Source organism: Odontesthes bonariensis, chromosome 18, assembly GCF_027942865.1.
Source record: "Odontesthes bonariensis isolate fOdoBon6 chromosome 18, fOdoBon6.hap1, whole genome shotgun sequence".
Classification (NCBI taxonomy): domain Eukaryota; kingdom Metazoa; phylum Chordata; class Actinopteri; order Atheriniformes; family Atherinopsidae; genus Odontesthes; species Odontesthes bonariensis.
The window spans coordinates 30,515,233-30,535,841 of NC_134523.1; the positions used below are offsets into that span (position 1 = coordinate 30,515,233).

General features: G+C 41.3%; 4 protein-coding genes across 4 annotated transcripts; 2 read left to right on the top strand and 2 right to left on the bottom strand.

Moving 5' to 3' along the window:
• Positions 1 to 589: 589 nt before the first annotated feature.
• On the top strand, positions 590 to 4,603 carry LOC142368100 (uncharacterized). Its single transcript, XM_075450159.1, has 6 exons — positions 590 to 1,364; positions 1,511 to 1,587; positions 1,756 to 1,933; positions 2,018 to 2,094; positions 2,204 to 2,686; positions 3,079 to 4,603. The coding sequence occupies exons 1-5, from the start codon at positions 717 to 719 to the stop codon at positions 2,607 to 2,609; spliced, it is 1,386 nt and encodes a 461-aa protein (XP_075306274.1). The 5' UTR covers positions 590 to 716; the 3' UTR covers positions 2,610 to 2,686; positions 3,079 to 4,603.
• Positions 4,604 to 4,665: 62 nt separating this feature from the next.
• LOC142368099 (putative ATP-dependent DNA helicase RecS) lies at positions 4,666 to 7,222 on the bottom strand. Its single transcript, XM_075450158.1, has 3 exons — positions 6,774 to 7,222; positions 6,364 to 6,443; positions 4,666 to 5,998 (listed from the first exon to the last, which is right to left on the bottom strand). Exons 1-3 carry the CDS (start codon positions 7,067 to 7,069, stop codon positions 4,809 to 4,811), a joined length of 1,566 nt encoding a protein of 521 aa, XP_075306273.1. The 5' UTR covers positions 7,070 to 7,222; the 3' UTR covers positions 4,666 to 4,808.
• Positions 7,223 to 11,592: 4,370 nt separating this feature from the next.
• LOC142368095 (putative ATP-dependent DNA helicase RecS) lies at positions 11,593 to 14,149 on the top strand. Its single transcript, XM_075450155.1, has 3 exons — positions 11,593 to 12,041; positions 12,372 to 12,451; positions 12,817 to 14,149. The coding sequence occupies exons 1-3, from the start codon at positions 11,746 to 11,748 to the stop codon at positions 14,004 to 14,006; spliced, it is 1,566 nt and encodes a 521-aa protein (XP_075306270.1). The 5' UTR covers positions 11,593 to 11,745; the 3' UTR covers positions 14,007 to 14,149.
• Positions 14,150 to 14,211: 62 nt separating this feature from the next.
• On the bottom strand, positions 14,212 to 19,538 carry LOC142368094 (uncharacterized). Its single transcript, XM_075450154.1, has 7 exons — positions 19,067 to 19,538; positions 17,451 to 18,503; positions 17,228 to 17,304; positions 16,882 to 17,059; positions 16,721 to 16,797; positions 16,129 to 16,611; positions 14,212 to 15,736 (listed from the first exon to the last, which is right to left on the bottom strand). Exons 1-6 carry the CDS (start codon positions 19,430 to 19,432, stop codon positions 16,206 to 16,208), a joined length of 2,157 nt encoding a protein of 718 aa, XP_075306269.1. The 5' UTR covers positions 19,433 to 19,538; the 3' UTR covers positions 14,212 to 15,736; positions 16,129 to 16,205.
• Between the last annotated feature and the right edge of the window lie 1,071 nt (positions 19,539 to 20,609).

The following is a 20,609-nucleotide window of genomic DNA, read 5'->3' on the forward strand; positions in this document are numbered from 1 at the left end:
CCTTCCCCCTGCATTTCTGTTCTGTACTTTGCCCAAATAGGCTGACAGCAGACTTAATTTCACTGGATTCTTTTACACCAAGACACACATGTATGTGACAAAAAAAATACTTCATTCCTTGTTGCATGTAAACGGGGAATATGTATGAAGTATATTCTACTACCAGCCCATGTAAACATCATTGCAATATTGTCCCTGCACAGTGATTACAAAGCTTTGAAGTTGTGTATCTAGGAAAAGAGTATTTTAGGGCCCTTACAACTTTGATGTTATTATGTATATGTTTACAATTTGTTTTTGTTGCTTGTTAGGTCCTCATCAAATATGGGAATGAGGAGAGAAAATTCATGTGCCAAGAAGATGTTGCTGGAGTCATCGAAAACTTGGCCAAAAGAAATTTTCAAAGAGCTGCCCATCTGATTTCCGCAAATAAGGACCTGATGGAGGAGGTGAAATCAGCTGTTCTGCAAGTGATTGATGGAGAATGTCAGAACCTGTACAGTAGGAAGAACAATTTCATGCTGTGGAGATCAGAGGCAACTGACCTGGTGGATTTTTCTTTCAAAGCACTTCATGATGATCTGCGACTGTCCCCCTTCTTGCTGGGCATAATTTCCACCATCGCCAAAGACTCAGCACCCCATATTTGTACTGCTGCATCAGTAGCATTAAGGGGAAGATGTCCAGGTTTGTCAGCACTGTCCTACTATGTTGATATGGTGATGATGTATGGTGGCGCGAAAAAGTCTGCATTTACACGTTTGGCCAAACTGGGAATATCAACCGTACACCAGAGTGCAGTGACGAAGCAGAAAAAGATGGCTAAACTCTGCAATCTTCCAGTTTCATCACTGAAAAGAGACTTGGAAGATTTCTTCATCTCAGAGTCCCAAGTCCCAGTCCTCACTGAAGACCAAAGCAACACAGGTGATGCCAGAGATTTCACTTTCACCACATTCTCAAATGATGAAATGGCAAGCTTGAGTGTTGCGCCTCTTCCACAGTCACCCCTACCTCAAACATACTCCATCATCTTTGATAACCTGGACTTTTTCATTCACACTCATCATCAGTCTGCCAAAAACACGAACAAATCAATACACTGGATTCATCATATGTGTGTTGTAGACCGAGTCCCTTCACTTCACCTGGACAACAAGAAACCAGAGTACTGCTTGTCAGACTACAACCTTTCCAAGTCACTACCAGGCCCAGACACCCAGGCACACAAGCGCCGCGAGTTTGTGATTTTGGGAAGCCGTCTGCTGACAAACTACCTGGATGCATTCAAGCCCCTCGCCAGTGTAGTTGTAAACCATATTCCACACCAATATTCTGAGGAAATGGCCAAGCCCTCAACCCATGTAAGTATATTTTCCTTAAAATAAAGCTTATTATTTTTTGATAAATCACAATGTAAGGCTGTCACACAATTATACTGTAAGAGGCATATTTCGAGCTTTTGTCACATGTCTTTTTTGTATTTTATTTTTTTTGGGGGGAAAAAAAGTACCCACTAGGTCTTCTCTTCAAGAACGAGAACCAAACGAGTGACTTGATGGATGTTCTACGGCACCTTCAAAACGAGTAAGTGGGATGCCTTTGTGATTATTTGGGCCCATGTCCCATACATGCATTTGATGTAGTCCTCGACTGAAAAGCTTTCATGTTAATCATCAAAAGTTTAATCTTAAACTATACCAAGGAAATAGTATGGTTGTGTTTGACTTGCTGCATTGTCTAACTCATCTGTAGGTATGCACCCAGAACACCAGATGGCCTGGAGAAGGTGTTGGTTGGGGGTGACCGGCTCACAGAGGCTAACAGCAGGAACATCCAGCTTAATGTTGCAGAAGGAGAAACGGTGGAAGAGCGCCTGGAAGGACTTTTCCTGAAATTCGAGGATTGGCACGCTGTAAAAAATCTCTTTGAGGTGTGTTTCGCATTCACTGACTTGTTAGCAATTATATTACTATGAATACTATTTTTTTTCAATTTCTAACATTTTGTATTACAGATTTTTCATAAAATATTCTTCAAAGAGACTTCAGCCAAAGACCATGGCACACTTGTGTCAAACATGAATCTTTTAAGGTAAAGCACTTGCATTGTCTATGTATCTTTCAGATTAATTTCATATGGTCAGTATCTTGTGTTCCAATGAGTACAATAACCAATTATCCATGTTTATAATTTACAATAGTAATAGTTCAGCAGGATCGCATTCAATTTATGGTCACACGTGTGTGAGGGGTGTGATGGGCACTGGGAATCTCTCGGCCAAGGTGGTCATGGGCACGACACATGGAGACGACACCACCACCATCCAATTTCCTGGGAAAACAACATTTGAGAAGGGTTCCAAGGCAGCCATGAAGTTGACTTTCACAACCCACCCCCACCAACCATCAGAAGTGGATCCGGCATTTCGACATCGGAGACTTTCTCCCTTATGCAAACACGTCCAACAGAGCGACACTCCAACTGATCAAAATATTAGTGATTATGAAAATGGCAAACATTTCATATGTTGTTGTACTAATGCAGACATTAATTTACAGGTGCAGCAATGCCAAAAAGGGACCACATCCAGCGTACAATGCATATAAAGAATTTGTGCGCATGGACACCACAGCTCTATTCCTTGCGGCAGCGATGGAGCATTTGCAGTTGGAGGATCCCACAGGTTTGTAACGTTTTTGTAAAAGCATAATTCTTGTATTTCTAATTATTTTTTATTATTTTTAGTTTTTTCATTTAAACTACAAACTCTACTCTCCTCTCCTCTCCTCTTTCATGACTATCTACTGCACTAATGCCCTAGTCCCAGGCCAGACTCTTTGACATTATGTGTATGTGTGTGTACTCTACTTAACTTCAAAAACAACAAAAACCTAACCCTACCTTGCATCTGCACTTGTTGTCCTGTATATTTCCTGTGCACTTTGTATCTGCTATTGATGTTGGCTATGATTATGTCCTCGATTGTACGTCGCTTTGGTTAAAAAGCGTCTGCCAAATGCAGTGTAATGTAACATACAAATGTATGATGCTTAAACATTTTTCTCTCTGTTTCAGCCACTCCTGAAGGGTTTATACCTGAGCACATTCAACTTGGCTCAGTGGAATTGAAGAGGACTTGGCTTCATGATACTGTGGCAGATGTCATCACAGAGTTCATCTCCACAGACATCACCGACCTGTCGACCAAGATCACCAATGCTGCCAGGGCCGCATCAGCGGAAAAGGAGCGGCTCCCTTGTCGTGAGCCTGACTGCAAAAGGGAGTTTACCTACCAAAAGGCCCGAACAACCCATGAAGCCAAAGTCCATGGTCTTGATGCGTCTGACACGGTTGCGGAGTCCTCTTCCAGTACCAGTTTGGACTGTAAGAAGCAGCATACAGAGGCCAGACTATGGTTTGGGCTTCTACTGGCTGACTTCCTAGATGCCATTAAAGAGGGAGATGGTGAGCGCCTGATGCGGTTGTATAAGGTGGCACTCTTAATCTTCAAGACCTACAACCACTCACAGTATGCTTACAGCACTTTCCTATTAACTGTGCAACTGAATGAGACACAGTCTCCTCGGGTGGTTCATAGCCTCACATGGAACCGCTTCTGGAACAGAAGAGGTGGCAGGGGGAACAATGTCCCACTTGACATTCACCTAGAGCACCTCAATAATTTCCTCAAATCCTTTTTGAGGAACAAAGGCTCCAATTTGACATAGGACACCTCAGACAGGGTGAGTAAGTCAATTGGGGTCATAAATTCGCTGCTGAAGACCACTGACAGGGAGCTGAATGTGAGTCGCCCAAGTGGCAGCCATGCCCCTGCTCAAGCCACAAGGGACATTTTAACTTTGGTGGATGTCTTCAAGAGGGAAGAACTGTTCCGGAAGCAACCAGGCAGATATTTCACAGCCTTCCCAAACTTTGACAGGAACATTCTGAACAAGGTCAAGTTTGACTTCTTATGGCAATGGATGCGCTCAAAGCTCAACGAGTTTCGGTCACTTCCTCTCTGAAGCGCACAGCTATTGTGGAAAACTAGGCCAATGCCCTAGGTAAAGATTCATGTAAATATCTGAATGTAAATAGTTTGATGTTATGTACATATGCACTTTATTCCTTTGATTATTGCACAAAGCAGTACTTTCTTTTTACTGTTGTTTTTATTGTTTTATCTGTCTCTCCCACTGTTCATTGTTTATAGAAGTGCTTGAAATATTTATTGTTATGCACATACTTACTGCTGATCATTCACAGCATTACCGTTGCACTGCTACAGTTTTTTCTTAAATAACCATTCCATATGTTATCAGCACATCTTATGTTGTTGTCAAATGTTGGTCCATTTATTTTATTCTTGCACTCTCATGTCCATTTGCCTTACATTTATGCACTAGCAGTTCAAAGTATTCCTTCATCCTGGTTCATAGGGTCAGTCCCTGCACTGTCAATGCAAGCTTGTCATGCACTCAGCCATTGGTGCTGTTATGTGAAACCGGCTCAGGGTTGTAAATAGTTTTTTTTAATAACGTTTGCCAATGACAATTTATTTAGAATATGTATAATTACAATAAAGAACACCTTTTTATGATATGTCTTGCACCTTTTTTATATGCAATTCAAGGGAAAAATTGAATTTTTTTTTTGTAGAATTGTTTGTTTATTTACAAGATTATTTACAATGAAGTAGTTGTAATGTAATTTCCACAGGAAACACCACGTCTGAAGTGAGCACTTAACATGTGCAGAGCAAGAAGGTAAACAAACAGGAAAAAAAGTAAATTGTTCACCAACAATCAGTAGTCAGATTCAGAGCTGACCTGGCTTCTTGATGCATCACTTAAGTCGTCATCATCAAAATAGTTGCGAAAGTAAAGGTCTGGCTCACAGAAACTATCAACCAAACCAGATTGCACATCTAGATCAAAATCACCAAAAACATCAGCAATGATTATCAAAATTTCTTTAGCATGTTCCAATATGAAAACAGGCAAATTGTTCATGATGTAGGCAAGGTCAAAGATATGTTCACAATGACTTAACACTGCATCCACTAGCTCTTGGCTGAATCCGGTGCAAGCTGCAAATGAGGTGACAAGGTGTGGAGAGGAGTTCATCAACTTAACCCTGTATTCATCCAGCAAATCAGCAATGGCAGATCTGTCTTTGTCATTCACCGTTCTGGATCTCAGGCTAACTTGTTTGTTTTCTAACTGTTGCTCATAGTTTGGAGTGGGCTCTGTACATATCCCAGAGGAACAAGCACAAACAGTGTGACAAAAAGTACAACAGAGATGACCTGGATTGACATTGGTTGGTTCCTCTTCAAAATGTGTGTAGAGGTATTTCCTAACACAGGAATTTTTGACAGTGAGGAGTTGTGTCACCTCTTTATCAACATTTATGTACCGGCGGTTGTCATAAAGGATTGCATGTGCTTGCTGACCTTGTCTCCCTGCCCTTCCCACCTGTTGCACTATGGTCTCTAAGTCTCCTGGAGCCCCAAACATCACAATGTGCGATACATTAGGGAAATTCAGACCCATACCCAAAGCTGTAGTGGCCACAACCACGCGACAATTCCCTTCCCCTCTCAATGAGGACAGAACCCTGTCCTTGTATTTCTGCAGTGTCTTACTGTGGAACATTCCAATGAGGAGGTTCTCTGCTTTTCGGTCTGGATCACCATCTACCCATGCCTGACTTTGCAGTTCAGCTTTTAGGTAACCAAAAACCTTTCCTACAAGCTGCATGGTTGGGCAGTAGATCAGCACTGGTTGCATAGTTGTTCCCTTATCTGCCACACACCTAACAATCCAGTCTAGACAGTTATTTCTGTCTCTAGGAACCCGGCATATTCCGAGACGTATGTTTGTCTTGTTGGGGCTTGCAATAATGTGGATTGCATTGTCCATTTGAAGAATTTTAGTGACCCGGCTTCTTGACTGAATGTCTGCAGAAGCGGTCAGTGCCAAAAAGGGGGTACCTAAAATGTACAAAAGAAATAAACATAGTTAACACACTGCCATTATCATAACTATCATACTAAATGAGGAATCGTGGAATCAAGGAGTTTTATTTGTCACATGCATATGTTTACTGGTGAAAAAAATCCAGTGACATTAGTGTCAGCCTATTTGTAGTACAGAATACAAATGCAGTAAGAAGGGGGCTACAAGAGGGTTGACAGGGTGGGGGCAGGGAACCATCAACAAGGAACAGTGAATGCAAATGAACAAGCAAAGTGTGGGGGTGGTACATAGTCTTACTGGCCTACAAAGACATTGTAATAGTATATCAAGTACATATTTCCCAACATTAGAAGACAGGGAAACATTTATTTCAACGTACCAGCTTTAGCGATGGATCTCAGCTCACCCAGTTTGGAAAAACTCTCTCTAAATGGATTGTCACCTTTGGCAGCTTGACCCCTGGGAGGGAGGAAGAGTAAGACAGAAAATGTATCCTCAGTGGGAAATTCATGTTCATGGTAACTTATGGATTAGATCATATATAGGCCTACAAACTGCACATGCATAGGCCTACGTGAATGTATGTGTACACACCCTATGAGTGTGTGTGTGTGTGTGTGTGTGTGTGCATAGCCTACCCTACATACAAGCATTATACCTAGGCTACAACACACAAGGCACAACTCATTATTTTAGCAATGCAATTGTAATCTAAATAATAATCAAATAACGTTAATAATCAAACTTTTTCCAGTTAACCACAACACTGTGCATGCTATGCAGACTCACCATTTGTATGTCACATGAGCCTCGTCCACGACAATACCGACAAGGTTTTGTTGATAAATCCGTGTGTTGAGCATCCTTCGCCATTTCGAATTTAGGAGCCACGCTTCGGGACTACCAAAAACAAGTGAGAAATGTCCCGCAATGATCTGCTGCTCGTCATCAACACCGAGTTGACCCGCACGTACTCCAAGTTTCTTGGCCTCTCTCACCTGGTCTTCCATAAGTGCGACAAGGGGGCACACGACAATGGCTATTGTATTCGGTCTCCCCAGTCTCTCCAGTACTAACGGTACCATTTGATAAATCAAACTTTTCCCAAAGCCAGTTGGAAGGAGAGCTACGACATCCTTGCCACTAACAAAGTTGACCAGGCATTCCTCTTGCTCTTGTTTTAATTGTGTAATGCTCTCCAGAGTTGAGACAACTTCATGGATAGCTTTTAGCGTATCTTCTTCCGTCGCCATGTTTATTTCCGCTGAGGTTGAACTACAATTGCATGGACTACAATGGACTCCGCGCGTGAGTTCTGCGTCACCACTCTCAACTGTTTGCTGATTGGCAAAACACTGAGCGAACCGAGGTCGGGGCATTTGGCCAGACTATGTGCGGAGCCAAAATCTTTGGGCGGAAGTACGTAGGATGGCGTCGCCAGGCTAGGAAAATTGGAACTGATACAACTTTCAGGTCCCTCCCCCCTCTGTGGACGAGGTTGTGCACTGAGTTCACACCAGTTTGCGCGCACACAAGCTGGGGGCAGACTCACGCTCAGCATGGTTGGTGACTGTTTTGCTCAGATAATGGATAAATAATAAATCTAACGTTATTGGTTAAAAACAGCCGGGGCGCTCGATTTTTGCAAGCACGATTACAGGCTTCAGAGGGAGCTACAGAATTAGGGATTTTTCCTAAAGAGCCTATTTAATATTCTACTTCCAGAATCCCATGACAGTTCAAGCTAATATGACTAAAAAAAAAAAAAAGTTGCAGACGGCAGCTTTAACTTAAACAGAATACCGGCACACACTCGATTCTTGTCTGGAATAGCTACGGACAAAAGAAGAAAAATAAATAAATTGGCATACAAAATCTTGGTGATGGGTGAGGATAATGAAGACAGGCAATATTTTGCAGACAATGAAAACCAAAAATATATACGTAGCCTAGGTGTCTCATGCAACTGCAGTAAAGGTGATATTTAAAAAGCGAAACGTTATTTAATTTAACTAAAAGAGGGCAGGAGGGCTAAATTAACCACACAATATTAAATATTCTGCATCTAATGATTCAATTCTCACATCTTTGAATTAATACTCGTGCAGAGTTCAACACATGCATGGTGGATAGTGCGATGGTGATAATGGTTCTACTGAAACAGAACATTTCATGACACAGAAAATGTATCCTAAATTGTATATCCAACCAGCATGAAAATTCCATCCACTGTAGATGATGGCAGCATTATCCAGTGTTTCAATCTTATTCTACTTTTTTATTACCATTATCATTATTTTTTAACCAAAGACAAACTATGCCTTTCATCAAATTTAAAAACTAGATTGGATACAAATTAGCACTTTCACCAATTGCAGTCTAACACAACAATCTGAGGGAGGATAGATTCATTTCAGAAGTTGGGTATAGGGAGACTTTCCAATAAAGAATGTCAATTTGCTATCTGGAGAGACCAACAATGGATATAAATCAGTTAATTTACATGTTGAGGGTCGACTAAGATAAAAGAATCCTAGTTTCCCCCCGTTGTTCTTAATATCTGACCTCCCCACATCCGCACTAAACATAGTGTGACATGATGTGGGAAGTTTGAAATGTAATGAAATTACACACAAACTGTTAGACTGGTCTTACAATTACAGCATAGCTATGATACGACAAGTGAAGTAAAACATTACAACTCTGCATCTCTTGTTTCGTGTGCGTCACTGTGTCATCCTGTTCAGGGATGGTACCATATCTTGTTCTTTGACCCTAAACTCGAGATTTCACATATAGTGTTAATAATGTAAGAGGATACAAAGCTTAAAACGTGCAGAAATTAAATAGTGGTATGCTAATTAAATGTCATGTCAAGAGAACGGCTGCATATGTTCTTACGAGTGCTAGGATTTAAAAAATGATTTTGCTGTTGTTAAAATACAACATCAATGTAGAACTTTAAAGAAATCAAGAAGCTATCAGGAAGAGATATTTATATATATATATATATATATATTTATTTATTTTTATTTTATTTCATTTGTTTAGTAGGACAGATTATCAGTAAACCCAAAATCAGTGTCACAGGAGAAGGAATTACAATATCTATTTCTATTTCATACACACACATAAAACAAGCACAAAAGAAAAGAAACCCCATCCACCTTCCCCACCCCCATTGGTCTGTACTTATAATTTTACCCAAGCAAACCTAAGCATTTTATAGTCCATATAATGTGCTCTAATCTATGGCTAGTACTTTACAAGTTTAGCTAAAAATTACGGGTTGGAAACTGCAGATACTTTGTCAAAATAAAAGAGGAAAGGCCGCCATGTAGTGAAAATATTCTCAACTGATCCTCTTAAAGAAAATTTGATTTTTTTCCAGTTTTAAGAATAACATCATATCCTCTATCCAGGTATGCAGTCCTGGACCAATTGGTGACTTCCAATGTAGGAGCATACGTCTATGGGCAATTAGAGAGGCGAATGATAGTACATTACATTTTTGTGCGCTGAACGTAGGGTAGTTCAGAGGCACCCCAAAAATAGCAATAAGTGGACAAGGTTTTATATCAGTCTCTAAAACTTCAGACATGATTTAAAAAAAAATTCTTCAAAAAACCTGTCAGCTATGAACAGGTCCAAAAAGTGGGGGGCGAGATGTGATGGAACAAAGGTACATCTATTACAGGCCTCACTAGTACCAGGAAAATAATTTGCCAATTTGGCTTTGCTTAAGTGCATCCTATGTACCACCTTAAACTGTACTAGGTTAAGACGGGCACATGATGTAGAATAATTCACTTGTAGTTTGGGTTTATCCCACCATTCGTCCTGAAACTCAACTTCCTGTTCGGCCTCCCATTCACATTTGATTTTGTCAAGAGGAGAGGGGTTTAATTTCAGAATAAAAGTATATAATTTGCTTATCAAGAATATGTGGTGATGATGCCTCCTGAGGCAGATGTGGAAATGTAGTACAATGGTCCTTAACAAAACTCCAAAGTTGAAGATATCGAAAGAAATGGTTTTGGGGGAGATCAAATTTCTCTGACAAGGATTTGAAATCTACAAACACACCATTGAGGAATAAGTCTCTAAATGATCTGACACCTTTATAACTCCAGAATGCAAATGCAGAGTCAAGCTTTGATGGCAAAAAGTAGTGATTATTGCACAACGGTCCAAAGACCAGTCTAACAGTTTGTGTGTAATTTCATTACATTTCAAACTTCCCACATCATGTCACACTATGTTTAGTGCGGATGTGGGGAGGTCAGATATTAAGAACAACGGGGGGAAACTAGGATTCTTTTATCTTAGTCGACCCTCAACATGTAAATTAACTGATTTATATCCATTGTTGGTCTCTCCAGATAGCAAATTGACATTCTTTATTGGAAAGTCTCCCTATACCCAACTTCTGAAATGAATCTATCCTCCCTCAGATTGTTGTGTTAGACTGCAATTGGTGAAAGTGCTAATTTGTATCCAATCTAGTTTTTAAATTTGATGAAAGGCATAGTTTGTCTTTGGTTAAAAAATAATGATAATGGTAATAAAAAAGTAGAATAAGATTGAAACACTGGATAATGCTGCCATCATCTACAGTGGATGGAATTTTCATGCTGGTTGGATATACAATTTAGGATACATTTTCTGTGTCATGAAATGTTCTGTTTCAGTAGAACCATTATCACCATCGCACTATCCACCATGCATGTGTTGAACTCTGCACGAGTATTAATTCAAAGATGTGAGAATTGAATCATTAGATGCAGAATATTTAATATTGTGTGGTTAATTTAGCCCTCCTGCCCTCTTTTAGTTAAATTAAATAACGTTTCGCTTTTTAAATATCACCTTTACTGCAGTTGCATGAGACACCTAGGCTACGTATATATTTTTGGTTTTCATTGTCTGCAAAATATTGCCTGTCTTCATTATCCTCACCCATCACCAAGATTTTGTATGCCAATTTATTTATTTTTCTTCTTTTGTCCGTAGCTATTCCAGACAAGAATCGAGTGTGTGCCGGTATTCTGTTTAAGTTAAAGCTGCCGTCTGCAACTTTTTTTTTTTTTTAGTCATATTAGCTTGAACTGTCATGGGATTCTGGAAGTAGAATATTAAATAGGCTCTTTAGGAAAAATCCCTAATTCTGTAGCTCCCTCTGAAGCCTGTAATCGTGCTTGCAAAAATCGAGCGCCCCGGCTGTTTTTAACCAATAACGTTAGATTTATTATTTATCCATTATCTGAGCAAAACAGTCACCAACCATGCTGAGCGTGAGTCTGCCCCCAGCTTGTGTGCGCGCAAACTGGTGTGAACTCAGTGCACAACCTCGTCCACAGAGGGGGGAGGGACCTGAAAGTTGTATCAGTTCCAATTTTCCTAGCCTGGCGACGCCATCCTACGTACTTCCGCCCAAAGATTTTGGCTCCGCACATAGTCTGGCCAAATGCCCCGACCTCGGTTCGCTCAGTGTTTTGCCAATCAGCAAACAGTTGAGAGTGGTGACGCAGAACTCACGCGCGGAGTCCATTGTAGTCCATGCAATTGTAGTTCAACCTCAGCGGAAATAAACATGGCGACGGAAGAAGATACGCTAAAAGCTATCCATGAAGTTGTCTCAACTCTGGAGAGCATTACACAATTAAAACAAGAGCAAGAGGAATGCCTGGTCAACTTTGTTAGTGGCAAGGATGTCGTAGCTCTCCTTCCAACTGGCTTTGGGAAAAGTTTGATTTATCAAATGGTACCGTTAGTACTGGAGAGACTGGGGAGACCGAATACAATAGCCATTGTCGTGTGCCCCCTTGTCGCACTTATGGAAGACCAGGTGAGAGAGGCCAAGAAACTTGGAGTACGTGCGGGTCAACTCGGTGTTGATGACGAGCAGCAGATCATTGCGGGACATTTCTCACTTGTTTTTGGTAGTCCCGAAGCGTGGCTCCTAAATTCGAAATGGCGAAGGATGCTCAACACACGGATTTATCAACAAAACCTTGTCGGTATTGTCGTGGACGAGGCTCATGTGACATACAAATGGTGAGTCTGCATAGCATGCACAGTGTTGTGGTTAACTGGAAAAAGTTTGATTATTAACGTTATTTGATTATTATTTAGATTACAATTGCATTGCTAAAATAATGAGTTGTGCCTTGTGTGTTGTAGCCTAGGTATAATGCTTGTATGTAGGGTAGGCTATGCACACACACACACACACACACACACACTCATAGGGTGTGTACACATACATTCACGTAGGCCTATGCATGTGCAGTTTGTAGGCCTATATATGATCTAATCCATAAGTTACCATGAACATGAATTTCCCACTGAGGATACATTTTCTGTCTTACTCTTCCTCCCTCCCAGGGGTCAAGCTGCCAAAGGTGACAATCCATTTAGAGAGAGTTTTTCCAAACTGGGTGAGCTGAGATCCATCGCTAAAGCTGGTACGTTGAAATAAATGTTTCCCTGTCTTCTAATGTTGGGAAATATGTACTTGATATACTATTACAATGTCTTTGTAGGCCAGTAAGACTATGTACCACCCCCACACTTTGCTTGTTCATTTGCATTCACTGTTCCTTGTTGATGGTTCCCTGCCCCCACCCTGTCAACCCTCTTGTAGCCCCCTTCTTACTGCATTTGTATTCTGTACTACAAATAGGCTGACACTAATGTCACTGGATTTTTTTCACCAGTAAACATATGCATGTGACAAATAAAACTCCTTGATTCCACGATTCCTCATTTAGTATGATAGTTATGATAATGGCAGTGTGTTAACTATGTTTATTTCTTTTGTACATTTTAGGTACCCCCTTTTTGGCACTGACCGCTTCTGCAGACATTCAGTCAAGAAGCCGGGTCACTAAAATTCTTCAAATGGACAATGCAATCCACATTATTGCAAGCCCCAACAAGACAAACATACGTCTCGGAATATGCCGGGTTCCTAGAGACAGAAATAACTGTCTAGACTGGATTGTTAGGTGTGTGGCAGATAAGGGAACAACTATGCAACCAGTGCTGATCTACTGCCCAACCATGCAGCTTGTAGGAAAGGTTTTTGGTTACCTAAAAGCTGAACTGCAAAGTCAGGCATGGGTAGATGGTGATCCAGACCGAAAAGCAGAGAACCTCCTCATTGGAATGTTCCACAGTAAGACACTGCAGAAATACAAGGACAGGGTTCTGTCCTCATTGAGAGGGGAAGGGAATTGTCGCGTGGTTGTGGCCACTACAGCTTTGGGTATGGGTCTGAATTTCCCTAATGTATCGCACATTGTGATGTTTGGGGCTCCAGGAGACTTAGAGACCATAGTGCAACAGGTGGGAAGGGCAGGGAGACAAGGTCAGCAAGCACATGCAATCCTTTATGACAACCGCCGGTACATAAATGTTGATAAAGAGGTGACACAACTCCTCACTGTCAAAAATTCCTGTGTTAGGAAATACCTCTACACACATTTTGAAGAGGAACCAACCAATGTCAATCCAGGTCATCTCTGTTGTACTTTTTGTCACACTGTTTGTGCTTGTTCCTCTGGGATATGTACAGAGCCCACTCCAAACTATGAGCAACAGTTAGAAAACAAACAAGTTAGCCTGAGATCCAGAACGGTGAATGACAAAGACAGATCTGCCATTGCTGATTTGCTGGATGAATACAGGGTTAAGTTGATGAACTCCTCTCCACACCTTGTCACCTCATTTGCAGCTTGCACCGGATTCAGCCAAGAGCTAGTGGATGCAGTGTTAAGTCATTGTGAACATATCTTTGACCTTGCCTACATCATGAACAATTTGCCTGTTTTCATATTGGAACATGCTAAAGAAATTTTGATAATCATTGCTGATGTTTTTGGTGATTTTGATCTAGATGTGCAATCTGGTTTGGTTGATAGTTTCTGTGAGCCAGACCTTTACTTTCGCAACTATTTTGATGATGACGACTTAAGTGATGCATCAAGAAGCCAGGTCAGCTCTGAATCTGACTACTGATTGTTGGTGAACAATTTACTTTTTTTCCTGTTTGTTTACCTTCTTGCTCTGCACATGTTAAGTGCTCACTTCAGACGTGGTGTTTCCTGTGGAAATTACATTACAACTACTTCATTGTAAATAATCTTGTAAATAAACAAACAATTCTACAAAAAAAAAATTCAATTTTTCCCTTGAATTGCATATAAAAAAGGTGCAAGACATATCATAAAAAGGTGTTCTTTATTGTAATTATACATATTCTAAATAAATTGTCATTGGCAAACGTTATTAAAAAAAACTATTTACAACCCTGAGCCGGTTTCACATAACAGCACCAATGGCTGAGTGCATGACAAGCTTGCATTGACAGTGCAGGGACTGACCCTATGAACCAGGATGAAGGAATACTTTGAACTGCTAGTGCATAAATGTAAGGCAAATGGACATGAGAGTGCAAGAATAAAATAAATGGACCAACATTTGACAACAACATAAGATGTGCTGATAACATATGGAATGGTTATTTAAGAAAAAACTGTAGCAGTGCAACGGTAATGCTGTGAATGATCAGCAGTAAGTATGTGCATAACAATAAATATTTCAAGCACTTCTATAAACAATGAACAGTGGGAGAGACAGATAAAACAATAAAAACAACAGTAAAAAGAAAGTACTGCTTTGTGCAATAATCAAAGGAATAAAGTGCATATGTACATAACATCAAACTATTTACATTCAGATATTTACATGAATCTTTACCTAGGGCATTGGCCTAGTTTTCCACAATAGCTGTGCGCTTCAGAGAGGAAGTGACCGAAACTCGTTGAGCTTTGAGCGCATCCATTGCCATAAGAAGTCAAACTTGACCTTGTTCAGAATGTTCCTGTCAAAGTTTGGGAAGGCTGTGAAATATCTGCCTGGTTGCTTCCGGAACAGTTCTTCCCTCTTGAAGACATCCACCAAAGTTAAAATGTCCCTTGTGGCTTGAGCAGGGGCATGGCTGCCACTTGGGCGACTCACATTCAGCTCCCTGTCAGTGGTCTTCAGCAGCGAATTTATGACCCCAATTGACTTACTCACCCTGTCTGAGGTGTCCTATGTCAAATTGGAGCCTTTGTTCCTCAAAAAGGATTTGAGGAAATTATTGAGGTGCTCTAGGTGAATGTCAAGTGGGACATTGTTCCCCCTGCCACCTCTTCTGTTCCAGAAGCGGTTCCATGTGAGGCTATGAACCACCCGAGGAGACTGTGTCTCATTCAGTTGCACAGTTAATAGGAAAGTGCTGTAAGCATACTGTGAGTGGTTGTAGGTCTTGAAGATTAAGAGTGCCACCTTATACAACCGCATCAGGCGCTCACCATCTCCCTCTTTAATGGCATCTAGGAAGTCAGCCAGTAGAAGCCCAAACCATAGTCTGGCCTCTGTATGCTGCTTCTTACAGTCCAAACTGGTACTGGAAGAGGACTCCGCAACCGTGTCAGACGCATCAAGACCATGGACTTTGGCTTCATGGGTTGTTCGGGCCTTTTGGTAGGTAAACTCCCTTTTGCAGTCAGGCTCACGACAAGGGAGCCGCTCCTTTTCCGCTGATGCGGCCCTGGCAGCATTGGTGATCTTGGTCGACAGGTCGGTGATGTCTGTGGAGATGAACTCTGTGATGACATCTGCCACAGTATCATGAAGCCAAGTCCTCTTCAATTCCACTGAGCCAAGTTGAATGTGCTCAGGTATAAACCCTTCAGGAGTGGCTGAAACAGAGAGAAAAATGTTTAAGCATCATACATTTGTATGTTACATTACACTGCATTTGGCAGACGCTTTTTAACCAAAGCGACGTACAATCGAGGACATAATCATAGCCAACATCAATAGCAGATACAAAGTGCACAGGAAATATACAGGACAACAAGTGCAGATGCAAGGTAGGGTTAGGTTTTTGTTGTTTTTGAAGTTAAGTAGAGTACACACACATACACATAATGTCAAAGAGTCTGGCCTGGGACTAGGGCATTAGTGCAGTAGATAGTCATGAAAGAGGAGAGGAGAGGAGAGTAGAGTTTGTAGTTTAAATGAAAAAACTAAAAATAATAAAAAATAATTAGAAATACAAGAATTATGCTTTTACAAAAACGTTACAAACCTGTGGGATCCTCCAACTGCAAATGCTCCATCGCTGCCGCAAGGAATAGAGCTGTGGTGTCCATGCGCACAAATTCTTTATATGCATTGTACGCTGGATGTGGTCCCTTTTTGGCATTGCTGCACCTGTAAATTAATGTCTGCATTAGTACAACAACATATGAAATGTTTGCCATTTTCATAATCACTAATATTTTGATCAGTTGGAGTGTCGCTCTGTTGGACGTGTTTGCATAAGGGAGAAAGTCTCCGATGTCGAAATGCCGGATCCACTTCTGATGGTTGGTGGGGGTGGGTTGTGAAAGTCAACTTCATGGCTGCCTTGGAACCCTTCTCAAATGTTGTTTTCCCAGGAAATTGGATGGTGGTGGTGTCGTCTCCATGTGTCGTGCCCATGACCACCTTGGCCGAGAGATTCCCAGTGCCCATCACACCCCTCACACACGTGTGACCATAAATTGAATGCGATCCTGCTGAACTATTACTATTGTAAATTATAAACATGGATAATTGGTTATTGTACTCATTGGAACACAAGATACTGACCATATGAAATTAATCTGAAAGATACATAGACAATGCAAGTGCTTTACCTTAAAAGATTCATGTTTGACACAAGTGTGCCATGGTCTTTGGCTGAAGTCTCTTTGAAGAATATTTTATGAAAAATCTGTAATACAAAATGTTAGAAATTGAAAAAAAATAGTATTCATAGTAATATAATTGCTAACAAGTCAGTGAATGCGAAACACACCTCAAAGAGATTTTTTACAGCGTGCCAATCCTCGAATTTCAGGAAAAGTCCTTCCAGGCGCTCTTCCACCGTTTCTCCTTCTGCAACATTAAGCTGGATGTTCCTGCTGTTAGCCTCTGTGAGCCGGTCACCCCCAACCAACACCTTCTCCAGGCCATCTGGTGTTCTGGGTGCATACCTACAGATGAGTTAGACAATGCAGCAAGTCAAACACAACCATACTATTTCCTTGGTATAGTTTAAGATTAAACTTTTGATGATTAACATGAAAGCTTTTCAGTCGAGGACTACATCAAATGCATGTATGGGACATGGGCCCAAATAATCACAAAGGCATCCCACTTACTCGTTTTGAAGGTGCCGTAGAACATCCATCAAGTCACTCGTTTGGTTCTCGTTCTTGAAGAGAAGACCTAGTGGGTACTTTTTTTCCCCCCAAAAAAAATAAAATACAAAAAAGACATGTGACAAAAGCTCGAAATATGCCTCTTACAGTATAATTGTGTGACAGCCTTACATTGTGATTTATCAAAAAATAATAAGCTTTATTTTAAGGAAAATATACTTACATGGGTTGAGGGCTTGGCCATTTCCTCAGAATATTGGTGTGGAATATGGTTTACAACTACACTGGCGAGGGGCTTGAATGCATCCAGGTAGTTTGTCAGCAGACGGCTTCCCAAAATCACAAACTCGCGGCGCTTGTGTGCCTGGGTGTCTGGGCCTGGTAGTGACTTGGAAAGGTTGTAGTCTGACAAGCAGTACTCTGGTTTCTTGTTGTCCAGGTGAAGTGAAGGGACTCGGTCTACAACACACATATGATGAATCCAGTGTATTGATTTGTTCGTGTTTTTGGCAGACTGATGATGAGTGTGAATGAAAAAGTCCAGGTTATCAAAGATGATGGAGTATGTTTGAGGTAGGGGTGACTGTGGAAGAGGCGCAACACTCAAGCTTGCCATTTCATCATTTGAGAATGTGGTGAAAGTGAAATCTCTGGCATCACCTGTGTTGCTTTGGTCTTCAGTGAGGACTGGGACTTGGGACTCTGAGATGAAGAAATCTTCCAAGTCTCTTTTCAGTGATGAAACTGGAAGATTGCAGAGTTTAGCCATCTTTTTCTGCTTCGTCACTGCACTCTGGTGTACGGTTGATATTCCCAGTTTGGCCAAACGTGTAAATGCAGACTTTTTCGCGCCACCATACATCAGCACCATATCAACATAGTAGGACAGTGCTGACAAACCTGGACATCTTCCCCTTAATGCTACTGATGCAGCAGTACAAATATGGGGTGCTGAGTCTTTGGCGATGGTGGAAATTATGCCCAGCAAGAAGGGGGACAGTCGCAGATCATCATGAAGTGCTTTGAAAGAAAAATCCACCAGGTCAGTTGCCTCTGATCTCCACAGCATGAAATTGTTCTTCCTACTGTACAGGTTCTGACATTCTCCATCAATCACTTGCAGAACAGCTGATTTCACCTCCTCCATCAGGTCCTTATTTGCGGAAATCAGATGGGCAGCTCTTTGAAAATTTCTTTTGGCCAAGTTTTCGATGACTCCAGCAACATCTTCTTGGCACATGAATTTTCTCTCCTCATTCCCATATTTGATGAGGACCTAACAAGCAACAAAAACAAATTGTAAACATATACATAATAACATCAAAGTTGTAAGGGCCCTAAAATACTCTTTTCCTAGATACACAACTTCAAAGCTTTGTAATCACTGTGCAGGGACAATATTGCAATGATGTTTACATGGGCTGGTAGTAGAATATACTTCATACATATTCCCCGTTTACATGCAACAAGGAATGAAGTATTTTTTTTGTCACATACATGTGTGTCTTGGTGTAAAAGAATCCAGTGAAATTAAGTCTGCTGTCAGCCTATTTGGGCAAAGTACAGAACAGAAATGCAGGGGGAAGGGGGCTACAAGAGGGTTGACTGGGTGGGGGAGGGGAACCACCAACACGAAGCACCCAAGAAGAAGAGTATAACTGGGACAAGGAAAACACTATGTAGCCTACAAAAGACACGGCTCAAAGTTCCGGAAAAACTATTCCAAACAAAGATCTAATCACTGACAATACAGTAGCTCCTTTCGTGATTATTCTCATCTGAGAGGATTATAAAACGTGAATAACGTTACATTTGATAACCTTAGTTGACGTCACCCACCTCAGTCTCACTGGTCCGTGCTGGTGGCTCGGTCAATCGTCTTGCCTTTTTGGTCCGTGGGGTTTTTATTGGTGTGGCTCGGTCCCTCTTGTCTGTCGAAGACACGTCTCCTTCTTTGGATGCCTCCTGCTTCTTCCACTCGCAAAACTTGTCCATGTCCATCTTAAACTTTGTCACCCAAGCGAAGCATTTGCGACAAATGCGAAACGAGCGCAGAGGATGGAATGCAATAGGTAACCCTAAGCTCGCAATTGTCGTGCATATATCTGTGCTTGTCTCGTTTTGAAATAAAAGTTTGGAGTTTGTTATTATCCCTCTAACTTTCAAATTACCGTTACAAAATCGGCACATGTCATTGACATCCATTATCTTAAATAATGATTGCCTCCGCGATGTAAACAAAGTCGAGCCCAAGGTGGTTATTGTTGCAACCCGGCTTCTATGGCAACCCAGTATAATGAAAGCGGATGTGGGAAGCGTGATTCGCGAGCTAGAGCCTCGCGAGAGTAAGCATGAACCTCGGCGCATAACCTACGTCATTTCTAAAAATTACTGATTGGTTAAGGGAACTCCAATGAATTTAAGTTGCTGAGTAAGGTCCCACCCTCCATGGAAACGGATTCCTCTTGGGTTTTCCCAGACTGTTTGACGGAGTCAACAGTCGGCTTTCGCCCAGGCTACAATTTTCCAACTGTAGACTCAGAATTTTGAAAACCTGCCGACGGCAGCTTTAAATACGTAGTTGTCTTAAATAAACCAAGGTGGGGAAATGGGGTTAAAGCAGGGCTGGACTGGGGACATTTTTCAGGCCGGGCATTTTTAACCAAGACCAGGCCACCACCAGGTATTGAAGGGGAAAAAAATTAAGTGCGCTGTGACAGCATGTTTTTTTTTTTGGTCCCTTAACCTTAACTTGATCAGGTGCAGTGACAATGCATCCTTGTCAGTCACAACTGATGTCTACAGAAAAACAACAAAAATGATGCATGCATCACACATCTCACACACCCACTCACACTATTGTGATCACAATATTCACCAGCAGGACATACGCATCCCCCTCTTTACATTAACAATCTGGGCAAAGTGAGGCTACACTTCTATAAACTGGAGATGCATTTAGCTGCCTTTGAATCCTCTGACCTGGTGGTGGTAGACAGGCTCCTTGTGTCTGCCCACACTGACTTGCTTCAGGTTGGGAGCTGCCAGGGCTGCTGGTTTCATGGCTGGGGTCTGTCTGGGCCTGATCTGGGTCTGACTTGTGCTTCTTTACAAAGAAGTCTTTTCATTGTTATCTGTCCCAACACAAAATAAGACAGCCTGGTTAAACCTCAATATTGTGTTAATCTTAAATTATTTGTCTCCATTCTTGTGCTTTAACTTACTTTAAAACCAACTCCAAGCCTAGCTGCTATAAAATTAAACGAGATCATGTAGGTCAGTCAGTTTAAGTACCTTGGCTAAAGTTATACTTTTAGACCTTTATAATAACAAAAAGCTTTTCATCAGTTTCATCTAACGTTACAGTTATGAAATCCTTATG